At 35.0% G+C, this 22,668-nt stretch overlaps 2 protein-coding genes across 2 annotated transcripts in view; one reads left to right on the forward strand and one right to left on the reverse strand.

Moving 5' to 3' along the window:
• LOC134263394 (CD109 antigen-like) overlaps positions 1–22,668 on the reverse strand; it is a 97,394-nt gene that overhangs the window by 29,661 nt on the left and 45,065 nt on the right. The gene's annotated exons all lie outside the window — the stretch shown is intronic.
• Positions 5,353–7,514, forward strand: LOC134263393 (uncharacterized). The gene is made up of 12 exons (XM_062745726.1): positions 5,353–5,391; positions 5,488–5,593; positions 5,704–5,767; positions 5,852–5,972; positions 6,069–6,174; positions 6,285–6,348; positions 6,433–6,553; positions 6,650–6,755; positions 6,866–6,929; positions 7,014–7,134; positions 7,231–7,336; positions 7,447–7,514. The coding sequence occupies exons 1-12, from the start codon at positions 5,353–5,355 to the stop codon at positions 7,512–7,514; spliced, it is 1,086 nt and encodes a 361-aa protein (XP_062601710.1).

Below are 22,668 nucleotides of genomic sequence, written 5' to 3' on the forward strand. Positions count from 1 at the left end.
CAGTGCTCAAATTAAAGTAAAATGAGATGAATTTCCATTTTATTTTGTTTCAATTATGGTAGATTATTTAGATTATTATACTGTAATTCTACCTGTACCCCTTGAATTAATTGAGTGTGATAATTACTTGTTTTTATTCCAGTAGCCATTGGGGAATAAACCAATCGATTTTTTACATATTGAAAAATCGAAATTTTTTCAATCCACCTCAGCTAGCTACAAGTTCGACCCGCGGACGTTTGGAAAAATCGGATTGAAATTAAATCGAAAATTTTCAATCCACCTGTACGTGAAGCCACAGTGTTACTGACTTACCCAGAAGACAAATAATTTCAAATTTGGTACAGTTTGTAAAGGTATATTAAGGGACAAATATTCCTTTCTGCTTGGTAAATATACGTTTGTTTAGGGGAGGGGGCATTTTTAACAATTATAGTAAAGTTTTCAACATTTTTCAGTGAGAAAGTCTGTAAGTATAAAACTCCTTCTCTTAATCCTAGAAATAAAATCTGTTGTTAAATATACATGTAAGTCAGACCTGACAGGCATCCCCCCCCCCCCTTTGCTAATCAAGGATTTCTCCTGATAATCTTTGTCAACTCTCCTCATGAATTTCATAGGTGAGTAGCGTATCAGAAACCCTTGGCTGGCGAAGATGCAATAAAGTATGCGCAAAATTTTCAATCAACTGTAATGAGCAGTTGCTGAGAAAACTGCAACAAAAATTATTAAGTATGGTACGAACAGACGTACGGATAAACAGGAAGTTGACATCAGAAGTAAACATAAGTGTATCCTACCGTATGACATGCTTTAAAAAGAAGGTACTAAAATGTTAAGCATCTGCAAAGAGTAGTTGCTGAGAAAACTTCGACAAATAACGGACAGACGCACAAATAGAAAAGATCAAATTTAAAGTATTTGCGATGAGTAGTTGCCGAGAAAACTGCGACCAAAAATTTGTGACGGACAGACACACTAGGGTAAAACAAACCGTCAAGTGGTGGCGTCTCTATATGAGTGAAAAATTCTCGAGAGGGTCGTTAAACAATAATTATACAATCAATTAATTAATCTTTGCTACCCCAGCAGTGTTTGTCGTGTAATTTTAAACTTATAAGACAGCCATGCATATCTCGTGCGCATCTCCCTGTGTCTGCAGCTAAGGAGGCCAAATACTAGTATATATGCATGCAAATCTCGTGCAGGTGCCTTTGTGCTTGACGTCAGTGAGCGAGAACTATTGAAATTGGCATGGGAGGCCTCGTTTAATTTAAATGTATGTCTATATTTTTAAAGTCTAAATCTACAATTTTATTTCTGAAAGTATAAAAATGGAAATATAAGGAATCACTGTCTAGTAATTAGTATTTCAGGGACATCAACGATAGTGGAAAATATGGGTTAATTTATGTTTCCCACTATCGTTGATGCCTCGGCATATTATACTAACTAAACAGCGATTCCTTAATTATCCACCTGTGTTCTTTTTCGTCTTTTTTTAAAATCAATTTTTAGAAGTACATGTTATTTATGCATGGTGCAGAATGAGTTAAAATACTTCCTGTGGTTTAATTATTGGACAATAAGAATTCTTGTCTAATAAGAAAACATTTTAAGAAAAAACAACACATATTGTTATATACACAGTAGTAAAAATAAGTCAGTTGCGGCGTAGATTAATTTTTTCATACCCTTGACTAGAAACATATTATATACTCACATAATGTATGATTATGGGAAATAATATTTATTTATAATTACTGGCTGTCCACTTTTTTCATGGGTTTTGGCTTTTATCTCGTCAAGTTGACCACATCACATAATTCCGGTCAAATAATAACACACATGATGCTCGACAAGTGCTACAACACTGCTTGAACATATTGACTGATTTTCATATCATGTAAAATTAAGTAACATTTTTTTTTAACAAAAGAGAGGGATAAGTAAATAGATATGTAATGTATGAAAGTTCCCAACACCAAAGCTGCTTGGGAGAAGATATTCAAATACACGTAGGGTTAACGTAACTAATTTTTTAGGTTAATCCCTTCTCATATCACAGCCAATCATAACTTAAAACAAAGCAATTCTACTTTTCTTCTTTGTTGTGTTATTTTTTAAGTAAATTCACGAAAAAATCACACTGCAGGAAATAATAATTACAATTAAAATTTAATGTATAATTATATCTAGAGAATATCATAAGAAATACAAACACTTGACAAACGTCATTAATCTACTTTCTCTGATAAAATACAGGAGCGGATTCAGATGTTTCTGAACAGGAAAGGGGGGGGGTATATATAGTTCGAAAAAATTTCATTCCTTCATAGGTAGATATGACGTTTAATTTGGTTTAAATGAGTGGGTTGCACTATGAAAAAAATTCGTAAGTTATATATTTCAGTTGTGCAAATTTCTTATTTTATTTAAATAACTGATACTTTAAAACAATTATACACTAGTATGGGATCTTTTTCTTTTTTTTTTCTTCTAATTTGGTCCAACAACATCTGTTCATTTGTTCACGGAGTCCAGAAAAAAAGGGGGGCTGTATATAGTGGATACCAACATAAATGTACATGTGTTGTATAATCCGTGTATCAGATTCAGAGTTAATTGTATGTTATCTTTTTAAACCACTTTTTTATACCACATTTCCAGCATTTTCGGCCGTATGTTTTTCAGTCCACTTTTTGCGGCATTCATTTTAGATATTTCCGTCAAATTCTTATAACAAATTCTTATAACCCTTGCAGGAAATAAACGAATTTGCCTCAAATTGGCATTAGTAAATCTTATCATAACATGATAGATAATCTAACTGTTGTCATATGTGCGTGAAGGTGCATTACTTTACGTTTTAAAGCGAATGGTACCCCGTTAATTAATATGTGTTTTTACCTCTGGAATTAAACCGAAAGTATATATACAAAATTTACAATTTAAAAAAGATCGGGAGAGTGGTTGCCCAATCCAGTTTTTGAAATGGTCAATTTAAAATATATTTCACCTGTTATGCGCCTTTCTACGGGTACATTTTATTTTGTATTGTGGTATTAACAGACCGGTTCCGTACAGCAGTATCAAATCTTAAGAAATGCCGGAGAGAGAAGAACAGAGAAACAGGTAATATTGAATCCCCCTTCCTGTCTGAACAATCCTCCAGCTTAGTTTTCTCTTTCTCTGAACCCCGAGAGCTCTATGACGTAACAGTAAGGTCTACGTCATTTTTTTGCTGTATCTAAAAGATTTGCACACTAAAAATGCGTCTTTAAACGGCGACGAAGCATATGGGTGGATCCAAAATCTTCAGAAATTTAAGATTGATTTATTGGTTTACCTTTTAGAAGTTCCTGGAAATCTTGTAATCTCAGTTACATAACTATATATCATTTATGAAGAATAGGTTATTTTATTACATTACGTTACTAAAGAAGCCAAATGTCGAACCAAATATTTAAAAAAAAAATCCATGCATTTATATACCAACAATCTACCACCAGGAAAAAGTTTAAAAATTCAACAACAACAAAAACTGTAAAACTGGGAACAAATTAATCAAATTTTAACAAATACAACTTATTCCACTTCATGTACACCTCATTACCTGTTAGATCTACATCACTTTGCGGTACCTGCAATTAATTTTTACAAGGGTATTTTAACTTGAACAATTTAATTTTAAAGATAAGCATGCTGATATTTATTCTCAGCTTTTCATATTTTATAAAAAATGCTTCAGATCAATCGTGTTTTTCCGAGCTCGCCGGAAAGACCCGAGACACTGCGAACATGACGTCATATAATAAGGAAGTGACGCAGAGACGCCACCTTCAGCAGTAATGGACATCGTTTGTTGGAACTTGTCATGTAAATAACGCTTCACAATACGGACTTATGGCTTATTGTAACTTGCTTATCAGGGAATTTACGAACTTTCGCGACAATAGTCAGGATTCTGTACGCCTCGATCGTAATCACTGTGTATTTTCGCGAAGAGAAATCGGTAACTCGCAATGGCCTACCTTGGGCTACAGTCGTTTTATTTTTAAGCTTACATTTGATGAATAATCGCTTCTACGATGTTTCTAACGATTTATTATACAGTTAGCGGTGAGGAATTACGAATTTCAGTGTCCTTTTCTGCCAGCAATGGAACAAAACTTGGATTTACGTTGAGGGTTAGCTTTTCAGTGAAAAGCTAAGGGGGGTTAGCTTTTCAGTGAAAAGCTAAGGGGGGTAGCTTTTCACTGAAAAGCTAACCACACCCCCCTTCTACCGGAAGTAAATCTTAGACTTATATTATGACATTGAAGAACAATAATAAATTTATACACACCAAAAAAAAAGAAATATAGATAGAAACATTGATAAAAAGATAGAAAATATGAAACACAATGAAAGTCATGTGATATAAACATTTTTTCTTCATCTAAGTAATATCACTTACATTTAGGTATAAATGTCACTACCATTTTTATTTTTTAAGTAACTAAGGGGTAATAGGGCACCTTATAATTTATTCACAGGAAAAGGGTGAATTCCCAGAAAAATAATTATTAGTTTAGAATATGCTTCACAGGGATCATGAATATTTCTTTGAACAATGTGCAGATTTCAACTTGAATTTCCTCCGTTTGTACATAATGTCTATTGAACTCACTATGCAAGCGTTTCGCTCCGCTGCAATCGCAATCCGGTTGAAGTAAACCAGTAATTGAGTGTTTAGCAATTTCTTTACTTTTAGATATTTTTCAACACAAATTATCATTGGTTTGGAGGCCTTGGGGATGGGTGACAAAATGCCAAGGTAGTGAATTCGAATGCATACAGTGTTTAAAATTGTATGCTGATCAACATAGCATTCTGTCATTTAATTAAGTGATTTTAAATGAAATGAGCGAATTTTTTATTAGTTTGATAACTATTAGTACATTCTTATTAATTGATCACTTGTGAATAAAAATACTGTTCTAAACAATTTAGATCTGGAAATGTTATGTTCAGATTCTTGATTTCCGTGTTACTGAGACTGGACTGTATACAAGTTAAGCTTAGCATTCAACATGTTACAAATATTTGGCCAAAGATAAATTTGCCCTAAATTTTTCAGAAATGGAAACTGATGTTGCTCAGCAGTGTACAAGAAAGAAAAAGAAAACCCAGGAAGATGGAAGGTAAATAAGAAAATATTAGGAGCTTCTGTGTAGATTTGATTTCTATTTTTCTTGTATTGAAAACTGTGTGGTACTGTATTTCAGTGATCACAACGACACAGTGGCAATGCAACAAGTCAACGAAAGTGAAGCAGTTATTAAGGCTCCCTCCAAAGAACCTTTGCCTATGTTAGCCTATCCTGTATCCCAGTACATACCAACAGAGGTAAGAATATGGAACAGTTGATGACTGGATACCTGAATCTTTTCATAAGTATGGTTTGATAGGAGTAAAAGTTTTAATTGGAGATTTCTTTCACAGGAACTGCTTGAGAAACCTGATTTCAGTGTTACAACTAATCCTGAAATAGAGGAAGCTTGTCCTATGACTTCTACCGTGGATTTTCCAGTTTCCCTAGTTTGCGAGAGTATGCATTAATTTGTTATGTAAATAAAAAGGACAAGTTTTCAAGTTAAGCTTAGCACTGAACATGTTACAAATATTTGGCCAAAGATAAACTTGCCCTAAATTTTTCAGAAATGGAAACTGATGTTGCTCAGCAGTGTACAAGAAAGAAAAAGAAAACCCTGGAAGGTGGAAGGTAAATAAGAAAATATTAGGAGCTTCTGTGTAGATTTGATTTCTATTTTTCTTGTATTGAAAACTGTGTGGTACTGTATTTCAGTGATCACAACGACACAGTGGCAATGCAAGAAGTCAACGAAAGTGAAGCAGTTATTAAGGCTCCCTCCAAAGAACCTTTGCCTATGTTAGCCTATCCTGTATCTCAGTACATACCAACAGAGGTAAGAATATGGAACAGTTGATGACTGGATACCTGATTCTTTTCATAAGTATGGTTTGATAGGAGTAAAAGTTTTAATTGGAGATTTCTTTCACAGGAACTGCTTGAGAAACCTGATATTAGTGTTACAACTAATCCTGAAATAGAGGAAGCTTGTCCTATGACTTCTACCGTGGATTTTCCAGTTTCCCTAGTTTGCGAGAGTATGCATTTATTTGTTATGTAAATAAAAAGGACAAGTTTTCAAGTTAAGCTTAGCATTGAACATGTTACAAATATTTGGCCAAAGATAAACTTGCCCTAAATTTTTCAGAAATGGAAACTGATGTTGCTCAGCAGTGTACAAGAAAGAAAAAGAAAACCCTGGAAGATGGAAGGTAAATAAGAAAATATTAGGAGCTTCTGTGTAGATTTGATTTCTATTTTTCTTGTATTGAAAACTGTGTGGTACTGTATTTCAGTGATCACAACGACACAGTGGCAATGCAAGAAGTCAACGAAAGTGAAGCAGTTATTAAGGCTCCCTCCAAAGAACCTTTGCCTATGTTAGCCTATCCTGTATCTCAGTACATACCAACAGAGGTAAGAATATGGAACAGTTGATGACTGGATACCTGAATCTTTTCATAAGTATGGTTTGATAGGAGTAAAAGTTTTAATTGGAGATTTCTTTCACAGGAACTGCTTGAGAAACCTGATATTAGTGTTACAACTAATCCTGAAATAGAGGAAGCTTGTCCTATGACTTCTACCGTGGATTTTCCAGTTTCCCTAGTTTGCGAGAGTATGCATTTATTTGTTATGTAAATAAAAAGGACAAGTTTTCAAGTTAAGCTTAGCATTGAACATGTTACAAATATTTGGCCAAAGATAAACTTGCCCTAAATTTTTCAGAAATGGAAACTGATGTTGCTCAGCAGTGTACAAGAAAGAAAAAGAAAACCCTGGAAGATGGAAGGTAAATAAGAAAATATTAGGAGCTTCTGTGTAGATTTGATTTCTATTTTTCTTGTATTGAAAACTGTGTGGTACTGTATTTCAGTGATCACAACGACACAGTGGCAATGCAAGAAGTCAACGAAAGTGAAGCAGTTATTAAGGCTCCCTCCAAAGAACCTTTGCCTATGTTAGCCTATCCTGTATCTCAGTACATACCAACAGAGGTAAGAATATGGAACAGTTGATGACTGGATACCTGAATCTTTTCATAAGTATGGTTTGATAGGAGTAAAAGTTTTAATTGGAGATTTCTTTCACAGGAACTGCTTGAGAAACCTGATTTCAGTGTTACAACTAATCCTGAAATAGAGGAAGCTTGTCCTATGACTTCTACCGTGGATTTTCCAGTTTCCCTAGTTTGCGAGAGTATGCATTAATTTGTTATGTAAATAAAAAGGACAAGTTTTCAAGTTAAGCTTAGCACTGAACATGTTACAAATATTTGGCCAAAGATAAACTTGCCCTAAATTTTTCAGAAATGGAAACTGATGTTGCTCAGCAGTGTACAAGAAAGAAAAAGAAAACCCTGGAAGGTGGAAGGTAAATAAGAAAATATTAGGAGCTTCTGTGTAGATTTGATTTCTATTTTTCTTGTATTGAAAACTGTGTGGTACTGTATTTCAGTGATCACAACGACACAGTGGCAATGCAACAAGTCAACGAAAGTGAAGCAGTTATTAAGGCTCCCTCCAAAGAACCTTTGCCTATGTTAGCCTATCCTGTATCTCAGTACATACCAACAGAGGTAAGAATATGGTATGCATTTATTTGTTATGTAAATAAAAAGGACAAGTTTTCAAGTTAAGCTTAGCATTGAACATGTTACAAATATTTGGCCAAAGATAAACTTGCCCTAAATTTTTCAGAAAGTAGGAGCTTCTGTGTAGATTTGATTTGATTTTTCTTGTATTGAAAACTGTGTGGTACTCTATTTCAGTGATAAGACACATGGCAATGATAGAAGTAAAAGTGAAGGAGATTTCTTTCACAAGAACCTGCTATGTTAGCCTAACCTGATTTCAGTGTTACAACAGAGGTAAGAAATGGAACAGTTGATGACTGGATACCTGATTCTTTTCATAAGTATGGTTTGATAGGTAAAAGTTTTAATTGATTTCTTTCACAGGAACTGCTTGAGAAACCTGATTTCAGTGTTACAACTAATCCTGAAATAGAGGAAGCTTGTCCTATGACTTCTACCGTGGATTTTCCAGTTTCCCTAGTTTGCGAGAGTATGCATTTATTTGTTATGTAAATAAAAAGGACAAGTTTTGAAGTTAAGCTTAACATTGAACATGTTACAAATATTTGGCCAAAGATAAACTTGCCCTAAATTTTTCAGAAATGGAAACTGATGTTGCTCAGCAGTGTACAAGAAAGAAAAAGAAAACCCAGGAAGATGGAAGGTAAATAAGAAAATATTAGGAGCTTCTATGTAGATTTGATTGCTATTATTCTTGTATTGAAAACTGTGTGGTTCTGTATTTCAGTGATCACAACGACACAGTGGCAATGCAACAAGTCAACGAAAGTGAAGCAGTTATTAAGGCCCCCTCCACAGAACCTTTGCCTATGTTAGCCTATCCTGTATCCCAGTACATACCAACAGAGGTAAGAATTTGGAACAGCTGATGACTGGATACCTGAATCTTTTCATAAGTATGGTTTGATAGGAGTAAAAGTTTTAATTGGAGATTTCTTTCACAGGAACTGTCTGAAGAAGTTCCTTATTATGATTTTGAGTCCTCGGGTGAAGAATGGGTGCCCTCCCCAAAAGGTTAGACTAGTTTACATGCAATTTCCTTCTTCAAAGCACTAAAATAGCATTAATTAAAATTTTTGTTCTTTGTTCTAATCTCTTTAAGCTGTGGAACTTTGTTATATGGTAGGGCCATATAAGGGCAAAGTGGGGTGTTGCAAATGCATAAATGAACATACATCATTATTTCAATGTAGAATATAATTTCTTTATTTTGTTATTTTAGAAAGACAAACACATTGTGTCAGTGACTCAAGCAGTGAAGATGATACAGGCTCTGACATATGGCCACTCTTAACAAAGGTAAAGAGAGTGACTGAATTAAAAACTGATAAATAGTTTAAAAACAATTGAGTGCCAAAAAAAAATTGAAAATTTTGGAAAATAGAAACACTGAGTCTTTATTATTATTATTTATTATTATTATTTCTCTTTTTTTGCAAAATGACATTGAATAGTAAATTTGCATTTTTTAGGTCACCTGAGTAAACTCAGGTGACCTATTGCTATCTGTTTTTGTCCGTCGTCGTCCGTCGTGTGTTAACATTTAACATTTACAGCTTCTTCTCTGCAACCACTGAACCAATTTCAACCAAATTTGGCACAAAGCATCTATGGGTAAAGGGGAACAAAAATTGTGAATTTCATGATCCTTGCCCCCCTGGGGCCTGAGGGGTGGGGCAAAAACCACATAAAAAAATTAATGCAATCTTTCAAAATCTTCTTCTTTACTCCTGGACATCAAGCAGTCAAACCGTTTGCATGATTGTAATTAGCATTGAGTCCTGTACCAAAATTGTGAAATTCATGGCCATGGGGTCAGGGGTTCTAGTGCTAGGGCAGGGCTAAATAAGTATATAGTGAAAATACATGAATTCTTTCAAAATATTCTTCTCTGCTCCTGGGTATTAAATAAACCAACTAAGTACATAGTTATGATGAGCAAGAGTGCCTCTACCAAAATTGTGAATTTTATGGCCCCAGGGTCACTCAGGGGTTATGGTGTTAGGGCAGGACTCTATTGATCAGATAGTGAAAATAAATTTATTCTTTGAAAACCTTTCCTTTGCTCCTGGGTTTTATGCCAATGATCCAAATATATATATTTATGATGAAGAAAGGTGCATCTAGCAAAATGGTTATTTTTATGGCCCCTAGTTGGGGGGGGGGGGGTCATAGTCTGAAAATAAATTAATGCTTTGAAACCTGCTCTTTAGTATTAATCAAACATTCTATGATAAAATTTGCAAGATTTTTAAATATGTGGCCACAGGGTCAATGGTTCCTTTGGGATGAGGTGCACAACTGGCTATAAAGTGGAAGTGCATTTTCTCTTTGTTACTCTGATCTACATCTGGGTATTAGGTAAATAAAGTAAGCATGCTAAGTTTATAATTATGATAAGCAATGGTGCCTCTTTCAAAATTGTGAATTGTGAATTTCATGGCCTCTGGTTTAAAACACAAACCAATTTTAATTGTTTGAAAGTTGTTGCACGATACTCAGGTGACCTATAAGGCCAGTGGGCCTCTTGTGTCTATATATATTTAGCTATTTATAAGAGGGTATATAATAAATTAAATATGTTAAAATGTAATATTATTGAAGTCTCATGGTATTGACCTTTTTTTAATTTTAAAGGACACGTTGGAGAAGGATTCTGAGTTGGATATCCATGGAGAAAAGGAATTTTCGGATAAGATGGTAAATACTTACCCTTTTATCGGTAATATGTATTTGTTTGATATTTAATCTCTAGAATAGCAATGCCAAGATATATTACACAGTACCGAGTCTACCGACCAGACACAACCTAACACCAGAGCGAACACGAAGTGGACCCCTGGTTCAATTCCCAGGTTTGCTCGGGTCCGCTTCTGTGTGCCCACTTTAATCTTGCCGCCAGTATAAGCCCCAACCCTTGTGTATTCCAAAACAGTAATGGAATTGTGGAATTGATCATTGTTTCTAAAGTTCAATTGTACATTTGACGTAGATTTATGATTGATTTCCTTGACTTCTCCACTCTCGGAATTTCATCCTGAGAAATTCCAAGTTATTTAATAGTGGGCTATTAGGCATTTATTTTTATTAGAGGAAGAAAAGGTGTTGAATACATTCGATCTTTTATCCCAATGGATATTTAGATCTATATGCAAATTTGATGGATCGACACGCTGATTGGTTCATAGCTAATCCTGATTGACAGCTCTGTAAAACAATACCAAAGGGGGGTTTGCTTTTTGGGACTGCTACTGAATTTGGGGTTTGCTCTCGTGGTCCGCTTTAGGTTTGCTTTGGGTCCGGTACGGGTGTGCTATGGGTGTGCTCCTGGTTTCCTTGGGATCAAACCTAACGGACCTCGAGTGAACCCAAAGCGGACCTAGAGAGTGAACACGGGGTGCAATCCGGGTTTGTTTACTGTTATTTTGTGTCCGGTCGGTACTGTACTTGTATGGAAGCATCTTCATATGGTGTACATATAAGTTTGTTCCATCCAGTTACCCTTAAGGTAATCTTGGAAAACATCTTTTATTAAATAAAGCCAAAAAAATTAATTTCTTGGTTCTCAGGCCCTCCCTTATCTCTTCCAAGGGGTTTTATTGCTAAATCAATAAAATAAAAACAAATCACCTCCCTCATCATTGTTTTAGGTTTTGTACAATGTAAAAAGCTACCTCAGCATATTTTGGGGGCAATAAAAAGTTTAAAACAAAAATGTCTCCCTCCTTCGTCATGTTTCTTAAAAAAAAAATTTAATACATATGGGGAAAATCTGCCAATGCAGTTACTCAGGTGAGGGTTTGTGCTTTCCATTGAATAGAAATGAATTATGGTATTAATTTAAGTTCAATCTTTTTTAAGGAGGTGACCTCCAAGGTGGAAAGTGTAACCAAAGAAGATGCATGTGTTAATGCAACAGGTATGTGAATATCTTCATTTTTTTTATTCTACAGTGTATATTCAGTGTAGCAAAATGATAATCAAATTACTAAGGTACCACTACGAGGGCTGTTCGGAAATTATTGAGATATGGTATAATTTTCTTTCTAATGAACATCTTACCGTGAAAATTTGCTTATACATTTGACAAACACTAAGGATTAATAAAAGCAAGAAATATTTTACAAATATTAAATGTCTTTTGTTCAATGTAATATATATAGTAGGGGTATCCAGTGCAGTCACGAAAGTGTATGGTTATGATTAGCAATGGTGCCCTTTCAAAATTGTGAATGCCATGATGTCTAGTTTAAAACATAAACCAAATTCAATCGTTGGAAAGTTGTTGCATGATGCTCAGGTGACCTATAAGGCCCATGGGCCTCTTGTTGGTCTTCAGAAAATATCAACCAAAATTTGGGTCATGGTGACCTACTTTCGACATTTTATGGCTAGATTTAAGTATCTCGGGTACTTATTGGCTTAGAATCATCAAATTAAGTAACCAAACTGTAAATGCTTTGTGTAAAGTTATGATGAGCAATGGTGCCTTTTCAAATTGTGATAGTAATCACCTCTGGTATAAAACATGAACCAAATTTAATTGTTGTAAAGTTGTTTTGATGCTCAGGTTAACTTAAAGGCCCATGGGCCTCTAGTATGAATAAAAAAGTTGATACATGCACCGACATGTAAGCTCATGCATGCATATTTATATAAACTTTTTCTATCTTCAAGTTTCAGTTGCACCTGTTGTGAAATCAGGAACAAAGCGAGTATATGACAAAAGACATGCTTGTTACTATTGTGGTGACACTTTCTCCAAGATATCATCTCATCTGCAAACAAAACATCCAGGAGAAAAATTGGTGGCTGAAATTTTGGCTAAAAAGAAAGGAGCAAAAGAAAGAAAACTGCTGTGGAAGAAACTAAGGAATATGGGGGACTTTCATTATAATCTAAAACTGATTACAGAAAACAAAGGACATTTGATTGTTGAGAGACGACCAACAAAAAAAAAGGAATCCAATGAGTTTCTACCCTGTCCCCATTGTTTGGGTTTTTTTGTAAAAAGTGAACTTTGGAGACATGCTAAAGAATGTCCTTTTCGAAGTCAGCAAACTGAAGATGAAAAGCCTTTGCTGTATTCAGCCCAGATTCTGCTTTACTCCAACTTGCATGCAAATTCAGATTTGCAAGAGGAAGTTCAGGAAATATTCACAGGCATGAAATCTGATGATGTCTTGAAGGCAATACAGTCTGACAGCAGCTTGATATTACTTGGATCTGCTATGCTGAAAAGAGTGGGAAAACGAAGACTACCTAATGTCAGGCAAAAGTTGCGACAGATGGGAAGACTGTTAGTGTCCTTAAGGTGCTTGTCAACAGAGTCAGTAGTATTTCAGGATTTCATCAAACCTCAGGAATTTGACAGAGTAGCAGATGCAGTTAAAAACATGTGCTCAAATCCGTCAGAGCTAACAGAAAAAGGATGCCAAAAATACCATCTGCCTTCCCTTGCGCTAAAACTTGGACATTCCCTGAAAAGACTAGCCGAGGTGATAAGAGGCAGGGCGATCCGAGATGGGGATGAGGAAGGGAGGAAGGATGCGGAAAACTTCATAATTTTACATGAAACAGAATGGACAGATAAAATTAGCAGTCACGCGAGACAATCAATGGCGGAAAGGAAATACAACGAACCAGATGTTTTACCTTTGACGAGCGATATCGTAAAACTGAAAAACTTCCTTCTTCAGGAAATCAACAGGCTTAGTACTTTACTATTGAAACATGTTAATGCTGTCAACTGGAGGAACTTGGCAATGGTGGTGCTGTGCAGGATTACTATATTTAACAAGCGACGAGGAGGGGAAACAAGTCAAATGAAATTATCTGCTTACTTGAACCGAAGAACTGGTAATGCTGAAAACCTTGAAATTATTTCCACTCTTTCGGCAATCGAGAGGAAACTGATGGACAGGTAAATACAATTATTGAATATACTTGTATATTGCTTATATTTGACAATTGTCACATAAATAACAATTAAGAGAAGAAAAAAATATTAATTTCTGTCAGATTCAGCACAACATGAAAAAAACAAATCTGTATCAATTTTTAAAAACTTTTTGTTTCAGACTTCAGCTTGTTGAAATTGTAGGAAAGAGGGACAGAAAAGTCCCGGTTCTGCTAACAAGAGATATGTTGGATGCTGTCGATCTTCTTAACAGCAAAAGGTCAGATATTGGAGTTCCTGTAGAAAACCCATTTTTATTTCCTGCTCCTGCTTCAAAGACCGGACACTTAAAATGCTGGGATTGCCTGAAATGGATAACAAGCAAAGTGGATTTGGAAAATCCGGATTTAATAACTACAACAAACATGAGAAAATACGTTGCAACAGTATCCCAGGTACATATAATGTAAATCGCCTCTTATTTGTGAGAGCATAATGTAGCATTATTACTTTAAACTGTTTTTAAAGCTCTGTTGGTTAGAGACCAGAAGAGCTTATGTGATAGTAAAGTGTCAACCTGTCAGTCTAGCTGTCCATCTGGGGAAAAAAAATGAAAATACTACTCCTCCTTCAGTTGTGGTCTGATTTCAGTATACATGTAACTTAATTGGCACACAAACAGCCTACAGAAAATTACATAATTCTATTTGATCTCATTTACAAATACCTTTCCTTGATGAATGATGAACCTGTTGAGTGTTGAAGAGAAAATATGTAGTGAATGATATTTGGGGGTCAGAGGTCATAGCTCAACAGAATCACAGAGCCAGATGATATTTTGTCAACATATTTCTGTCTAGATGCGACTTGTTCTGGAATATTTCTATGTTAATAAAGATATAAAAGATAAAATGATAAACAAAATGGATATTTTTCAATCATGAGATCTACAATAAATCTTCTGAAGAGAATAAGGTTTTGAATACTATAATTAGCCTAAAACCTCACTTACCTTTTTAACCTGAAATTCCTTTAGAGTTATATAACCTAAAACAGGTGATACCACCTCTTTGAGTGCCTCTACCAAAATTTTGAATTTTATGGCCTCAGGGTCAGGGGTTCTGGTGTTAGGGCAGGGCTCTATAGATTATATAGTGAAAATACATGAATTCTTTGAAAATCTTCTTCCCTGCTTCTACGTAATAAATAAACTTACTAAGTGCATAGTTATGATGAGCAAGAGTGCCTCTACCAAAATTGTAAATTTTATTGCCCCATGATCAGGGGTTTTGGTGTTAGTGGGGGGTCTTTTGATTATTCAGTGAAAATTCATTAATTTTTTAGCTCACCTGAGCCAAAGGCTTAAGTGAGCTTTTCTGATCACAATCTGTCCGTTGTCTGTCGTCGTTGTCGTCGTTGTAAACTTTTCACATTTTCGACTTCTTCTCAAGAACCACTGGGCCAATTTCAACCAAACTAGCCACAAAGCATTCTTGGGTGAAGGGGATTCAAGTTTGTTCAAATGAAGGGCCACGCCCTCATTCAAGGGGAGATAATTGGGAATTAATGAAAAAAATGGTGGTATCTTTTAAAAATCTTCTTCTCAAGAACCACTGTGCCAGGTAAGATGAAACTAATGGGGAAACATCCTCTGGTAGTGTAGATACAAGTTTGTTCATATCATGACCCCCGGGGGTTGGGGGGGGGCAAAATGGCCGACCACAGTTTTACATAGAAATATATAGGAAGAATCTTTAAAAATCTTCTTCTCAAGAACCACTGGGCCAGGAAAGATGAAACTTATGTGGAATCTTCCTCAGGTAGTGTAGATTCAAGTTTGTTCAAATCATGACCCCCGGGGCTAGGGTGGGGCCAAAATGGCCGACCCAAGTTTAACATAGGAATATATAGGAAAAATCTTTAAACATCTTCTTCTCAAGAACCACTGGGCCAGGAAAGATGAAACTTACGTGGAATCATCCTCAGGTAGTGTAGATTAAAATTTGTTCAAATCATGACCCCCAGGGGTAGGGAGGGGCCAAAATGGCGGATCAACATTTTACATAGGAATATATAGGAAAAATCTTCTTCTCAAGAACCATTGAGACAGGAAAGATGAAACTCATGTGGAATCATCCCCGGGCAATGTAGATTCAAGTTTGTTCACAACAAGACCCCCAGGGGTAGGGTTGGGCAAATGGCCAATAAAAGTTTTACATAGGAATATATAGAGAAACCTTTTAAAATCTTCTTTTCAAAGCCACCCTTAGTGGCTAAGGATATTTATAGGGAATCATCCTTAGGTTGTGTAGATTCAAGTTTGTACATATCATGACCCCCCCGGGGGGGTTAAAATTCAAGCTCCCCCTCTCAGTAAACTTTCAGTTCTGATATGATCTGGTATGTGCTTTTTCCTAGCCAATTTGCTCAGGTGAGCGATGTGGCCCCTGGGCCTCTTGTTGAAAATCTTCTTTTCTGCTCTCATGTATTAAATAAACTAACAAAGTGCATAGTTATGAATATGATGAGCAAGAGTGCCTCTACCAATATTGTGAATTTTATGGCCCCAGGTTCAGGGGTTCTGGTGTTTGATTATATAGTGAAAATACGTGGAATTCTTTGATAATTTAGAATCATAATAGATTATTACAAGATGGAAATCTGGTAAAGAACAGCATGGTCAAAGCTACTCAGTTGGGTCTCTTGTTCACAGTTGATTACTAATATACACTTGGCAGGGCATTTATGTCATATAGACTAAATTCTTTTTTTATTTTTAAGATAGTTGATCTGGATTCTAAGAACGAACTAGAATGGCTGGCAAACCATATGGGGCACACCCTTTCTGTACATAGGAAGTACTACAGGCTCCAGGAACAAACTCTTGAGCTTGCAAAGGTCAGCAAATTGTTAATTGCTGCTGACAGCGGAAAGGTCCATTCATATGCTGGAAAAACTCTGGATGATATCACATTGGAAGGTATTAAAAAGGGGCAATTTGAATTAGTGCAAATTTCAATTGTGAAATAGAAATCTAACATTACCCGGTATGCCTTTTTTAAATGTTTGAGAAAAATTCCTATGGTTCAACAAATTAAAAAGTAAAAAAGAGGAATTATTCCGAAATTAGTGCTAAGTTTTATGGACATTCAGCTTAAAACATGTACCTATATTGATATATAAGATAATTCAAATATGATAAATTTTGAATTTGACATAGACAGCTGAAGAATATACTGTAAACCAACTTTTATTCGCATGCGAGAAATTTTCGCAAAATTCGCGAGAGCCTCATCATCGTGAATATTTCTCACCGCAAACCAGTCCTTAAAGTCTCTGTGTCTATTTAAACAGATTTAAAAAAGGTTTGATAGCAAAAATTAATCGTCACAAACTAGTTTTACTCCAGTAAATCGCAATATAAAGTCGCAAATTACAGTAACCATTTGCAATTCTTTATGATAGAATATTTCTTATACTTTTGAACAGCCGAAAATTCAGATGTTCACTAAAAAGATTTTGAAAAATAAAATATTAGGGTAAAAACTTGAATTAGGGTTGGTTAAAAAAGTAGAAACATTTAATATACATATATTTTTTTTCTCAACTTCATAGGGTTTAACTGATATCATAACATTTTGTGAAATGCTATTTCTTTAAAATCCAAATTGACACATAAGAAGCAGAGTTTTCAGTATCCAGTCATCATAAATGTTAAAAAATCTGCATTTTTTTTTCAGAAATACAGTTAGACGAGCAATCTGAAGGAGAGGATTGTGATGTTGAGGAGGAAGACTATACTTCACCACTGGTTTGTACAATTTTCTTAAAATGATGGAACTGATTTTGATACCTGTTTTTGTCCATCATTGTCCATTGTGCGTCGTGTGTTTACATTTGAACACTTTCAGCTTCTCTGCAACCTGTGACTCAACCAATTTTAACCAAATTTTGGCATAAAGCATCTTTGAGTGAAGTGGAACAAAAATTATGAAATTCATAGCCCCTGCCCCTATCCTCAATTCCCGCCCTGGCCTGAGGGTTGGGTCCAAAACCACTAAAATCAATATAGTCATCTACCCTTGTATGTCTGACTGTGTGTCCGTGTGTCTGTCCATAACAAATTTCCGTCGCAGTTTTCTCAGCAAGTACTCATTGCAGATGCTTGAAATTTCAACATAATCTTTTCTGAGGCAGCCCATATGGTAGGATACATTTTTGTACAAATCTGATGTCAGCTTCCTGTTTGTCCGTGCATCTGTCCGTTTCATATATAACAATTTTCTTCGCATTTTTATCAGCAACTACTTATCGCAGATGCTTGAAATTTTCACAAAATCTTCCCTAAGGCATGCCATATGGTGGCAGTGTTCTCCACGAGCTGTTTTACTGTGAAGCTGCCGACAAAGTAAAATTTTCTCCGACACACTAACGATTCAAATTTTATGCGTGCAACACAGTAAAAAATTTGCCGACTCAGTAAGATCTGTGATAATCAGAAAATCCAAACTTATAAACTCTCTCTAACTCAAACTTAAATCAAACAACTATACGTCTTTCAAATTTAAAAGGTAGAGCACTTAATTAGGGCTTCACCTTGCATAATCAGTTATCTCCTAGACCCTCGCTGGACTTTACGCATGAAGGAACAAGGACAAATAATTTGTTTCTCACTGTGTAACGGTTAATAGGTAGCTGCATTAAAAATACATTGTATTATTTAAAAAAGATATATTGAAATATGTCTTTTCTATAGAGCCACGACTCTAGAATTATGTTGGCTCTGTAAGTCAAACATAACATCGTACCAAAATCATTTAATAGATTAATTGTTTTAAATTGTCAAGGAACTGTTTAGAGTACTATACTATTCTAAAAGTTTCTCTCTTTTTTCTTTGCAATGCGGTTATTTGATTATATTTACATTCGGTGTAATTTACCTTATGAAATCCATTAGAAATCCACGACGTTAAATTCCTATAACACACGCGAAACCTTGTCACCGGGTGTGAAAATACACAGCAGGAACTATATGCATTTTCAATACTCTAGGAACACCAAAATGTAAAATGTTTCATTTCAATTAAATGAAAATCTATAACCCCGAAAAATTAACATAATGTGCGTTCAAAATTAATTTGTCACTTTTTTCTTCGCAACTTTTGTCAACGCTTACACGCGGTATTCAATTTGTCGGCACGGCCAGGTGTGTTATAGGACCGAAGACATCCAAAAATATGAATTTAATGCTTAAAAAAAAAAACTGACAAAAATTTTTACAACAAATTTACTTTTAAAAGTGGTATTTAGTTAGACTGTATCGATCAGAATTTCCTCTGCTTTTCAGAACACGTTTTAAATTTGATCGATATGTACGGCCAAACCGTTTGTGTAACGAATTACCCGGTAGTAATTTTTTTTGTAAAAAGTTTGCACATATATTCTTTTATAATTCTAATGAATAGTGATTCAATTGCGAATTTTAGTGCTTCATGTAAGCTTTGCAACACCAGACCTGCCTACCCTTCTGCTTTTGGCGTAATTCTTCCGCTTTTTACCACAAAATTACGCTATTACGCCACTGATATTAATATTACGCTTTTGATATTGGTTTAAATCCATAATTAACGTCTAAATTTAAGAGTCAAAGTACCACCTGCTGAAATGAAATGAGAAGTTCTAGTTTAAGTAATTAATTGAGGACCAGTTTGATAACTACCTAATAGTTATATGAAAACCAGTATGCGAAGATTCGGGATTGACTCCTTACTTCGCGACTCTAGAGCAGACGCTCTAACCACTGCGCCACGCGGGCGACGAAGAACACGAGAAGGCACTGCTTACGTTAACTATGAAATGATATTGCAATAAGTACACTCACTTCTATGCTCAATTTAGTTCATTTTAACATTGCTATGAACAAGATATAGAAATGTAAGTGTTCAAAAGAAAAAAAAAGTGTTATTATGTACAATTTGTATAAACAAGTAAACGCAAGCCTTCCATTAAGTGATTTGACACAAAATGACCAAATGCTTCATTAAGGGTGTGTGGTTGATTTGAGTTTAATATAGGATTCTGGTATTTTACAGCACTTTTTTTGCTAATAGATGAATGCAAAAAGAAAAGTTTTTACAAGGTTTGTTTAGTAATGTACAATTTCGGTGGGTTTGAAAGAAAAAAAAAGTATTATAGTGAAACAACAAAATAGGAAAACATAATTGATTACGCTTTAACCCTCTAAAATTACACCAAATATTTTCTGAAATTACACCTTTGAAACGAAAAGGGTAGGCAGGTCTGCAACACAGTAAAATTTCAAATGATGGAGAACCCTGTGGTAGGATACATTTTTGTTCAAATCCGATGACAACTTCCTGTTTGTCTGTGCACCTGTCCATTTCATACATAACAAATTTTCGTCGCAGTTTTTTGATTAACTATTCATAGCAGATGCTTAATTTTAGTACATTCTTTGTTAGGGATGCGAACTGATTTGATTAATTTTGATATGAATCTAATTTTTCTGTGCATCTGCCTGTAATTGAACTTGATGTGTATATTAACATGATAGTGTTTATTTACATTAGAGCGGGGGTATTACTAGTGAGCATTGGCTCACAGATTTCTTGTTCTTAAAATATTACAAATTCTTTGAAAATGTTGCTCTTTATATACTTTTGATCTAGTTTCAGTAGGAATTGAAACTAGGAATTGGTACACAAGAAAACTATATAAAGATACATCTTTCTTTTATTATTATAAGTATACACAAGTAGAACTACAGTATCAGCAGAGACTTTTGATTGTTTGTTTAGGAGTGTCTGGAGAGGTCCTCCCCCAAAATAAAGGAATGTGATGGTAAACAAAATTCGAAACAAAGGCAGAAGTTAGAGAGGAGACAAAAGCAAAGTGAGAAAGGTAAATTCATTTTAAGGCCTGGGAGAAAATATGCACTGTTTAGGGGATTCATTTCATGGGTTGTAATTTTCACAGTTTTCCCTCCTCTGAAACAACTGCAGTTTGTTGTATTTACGGAAATAAATATTACCTCCCTTATCTTTATCTGGTAGGTAGAACGACATTAATCAGTATTTAAATATATATTCACTTCATGAACTATATTAAATGGCAAGATTTAGTAATTGTTTGACAATTAATCAAAACAAGTGCTGTTAATATATGACCGTCTTTGACTATTTAGTCAAATTACTTTCCTGGAATTACGATGAGAACTTGTATAGTCACCTAAACCATTAAGCTGTGTAACAGTAATAAATGTAGGTAGACAAATTAATATCCTTGCTTGTCCTCAGCAAGTTTGATAGTTTGTTGGCTATTAAAACAGCTTTTGAACAACTAATATACATTATTATCTGCTGCATTAAATTAAAATTAAAATGTGATAAATGTAATATATAGAGTACCTTTTAATGAGTGTATCTTCAGATATCAGAGAGGGGGCTTGTCCCCCTCCTCTGATATCTGAAGATGCACGAGTTAAAAGGTACTCTATTTGTTTTGTATCATTGTTCCCAGCAACAGAGTTACCCATGATCTATCATTTTTACTTTAAAAGCAAGCAGTTCGACTGTATTCTCACGCACTGAGTTAGCCATGATCTATCAAAAGTTCATCATACAATTTTATCTGACCAATGAAAAAGGAGCATGTGATTGGAAAAGTAGAGTGCGCTGCATTTCTTAAACTTTAGAATTACCTCGACATTCAAGTCTGAACGCCATGGTTGATGGTTGTGATTTTATGCTTTTGCATGATGCAAACTGAAATTAATATGAAGGAAAATTCTTTATGACATTTAATCTTGACACTCGTAAAAATACCAAATGGGCAATTTCAACGTTCACGGGAATACTGCACGGGAAAATGGACACTTTTGAATAAGATGTACGGCGATTCTTCAAATAACTGGGTGTGTCGATTTGTGTTTGATTAATAAAACAAGACGGCTCGGAATATTTACCCAATTCAATTCCTGTACATGTAGTTCATTGTGTGCTTTGTTACGCTACAAGTTTATTAGAGTCAAATAGGTCCTAATTTCAAAATGAGCTGTGTGATTGAATTTTATTTTGGATTTAAAAATCGACGCGCAAAATTATTATTTTTTTTATTTTAGGGAAGGTATTCCTTCACTATGTTTACATGACTTTGTATTTACTTTTCCCCTAATTATTCGGTGTAAGGTCATGGGTCATTTATTAGAATTGTTTCATCATCACCCTGGCGTGCTCTATCTTGATAGATCATGGTTGTTAGATCACAGGTAGCCATGATGTATAAAAAATAAAAACACAGTGATCTTCAAAGGAAAAACACCGCAACAATGATACAAGAAATATTTAACTGACAAGTACTACTTGTAATGACTGAATGACCGTACATGTTCTGTACATAAATGCTAGTACCTATCATAGTATATATACCCAAATTTCCAGATAAAACATAAAGAATATTGAAAATTTATTCACAGTTTCTTGAATTCACTGATTTATTTAAATCATGAATAAAGCGATTATTAACATGGCAATTTATTCCCTCATACTTTCAAATATCCTTTAACAGAAAATCATAGTTTGTTTCACTGTACATACAGTGGAGCCTCATTTATCCGGACGCTTTGGTTCCCAGTCAGTTTGTCCGGTGAAAAATCATCTGGATACTGTAGCAACCGGATATCTGGCGTCCGGATATCTGACGGTCCACTTTATATGTTTCTTATGTGACTCGTAAAAAAAATTTCAATAGGTCTTGCCTTTTACCAAGAAAAGTCTTATTAGGTCACCTGAGTCACTCAAGTAATCTATTGCTATCCATCTTCGTCCGTCGCTGTGTGTCGTGTTAACATTTGAACATTTTCAGCTTCTTCTCTCAAACCACAGAACCAATTTCAACCAAATTTGGTATACAGCATCTATGGGTGAAGGGGAACACATTTTGTGAAATGTATGACCCCTGCCCCCCTGGGGCCTGAGGGGTGGGGCCAAAACCACCAAAATTAATGCAATCTTTAAA

The sequence above is a fragment of the Saccostrea cucullata genome, unplaced genomic scaffold (assembly GCF_032062105.1).
Source record: "Saccostrea cucullata isolate Sc308-1 unplaced genomic scaffold, CSIRO_AGI_Scuc_v1 ctg1577, whole genome shotgun sequence".
Classification (NCBI taxonomy): Eukaryota; Metazoa; Mollusca; class Bivalvia; order Ostreida; family Ostreidae; genus Saccostrea; species Saccostrea cuccullata.

Excerpts from the sequence above, each read along its gene's own strand:
- LOC134263393 (XM_062745726.1), top strand. The coding sequence starts at position 5,353 with ATGTTAGCCTATCCTGTATCCCAGTACATACCAACAGAG. Across the intron at positions 5,973-6,068 it reads CTCAGTACATACCAACAGAG|GAACTGCTTGAGAAACCTGA; the intron begins GTAAGAATATGG and ends TTTCTTTCACAG. Across the intron at positions 6,756-6,865 it reads AGTTTCCCTAGTTTGCGAGA|AAATGGAAACTGATGTTGCT; the intron begins GTATGCATTTAT and ends TAAATTTTTCAG.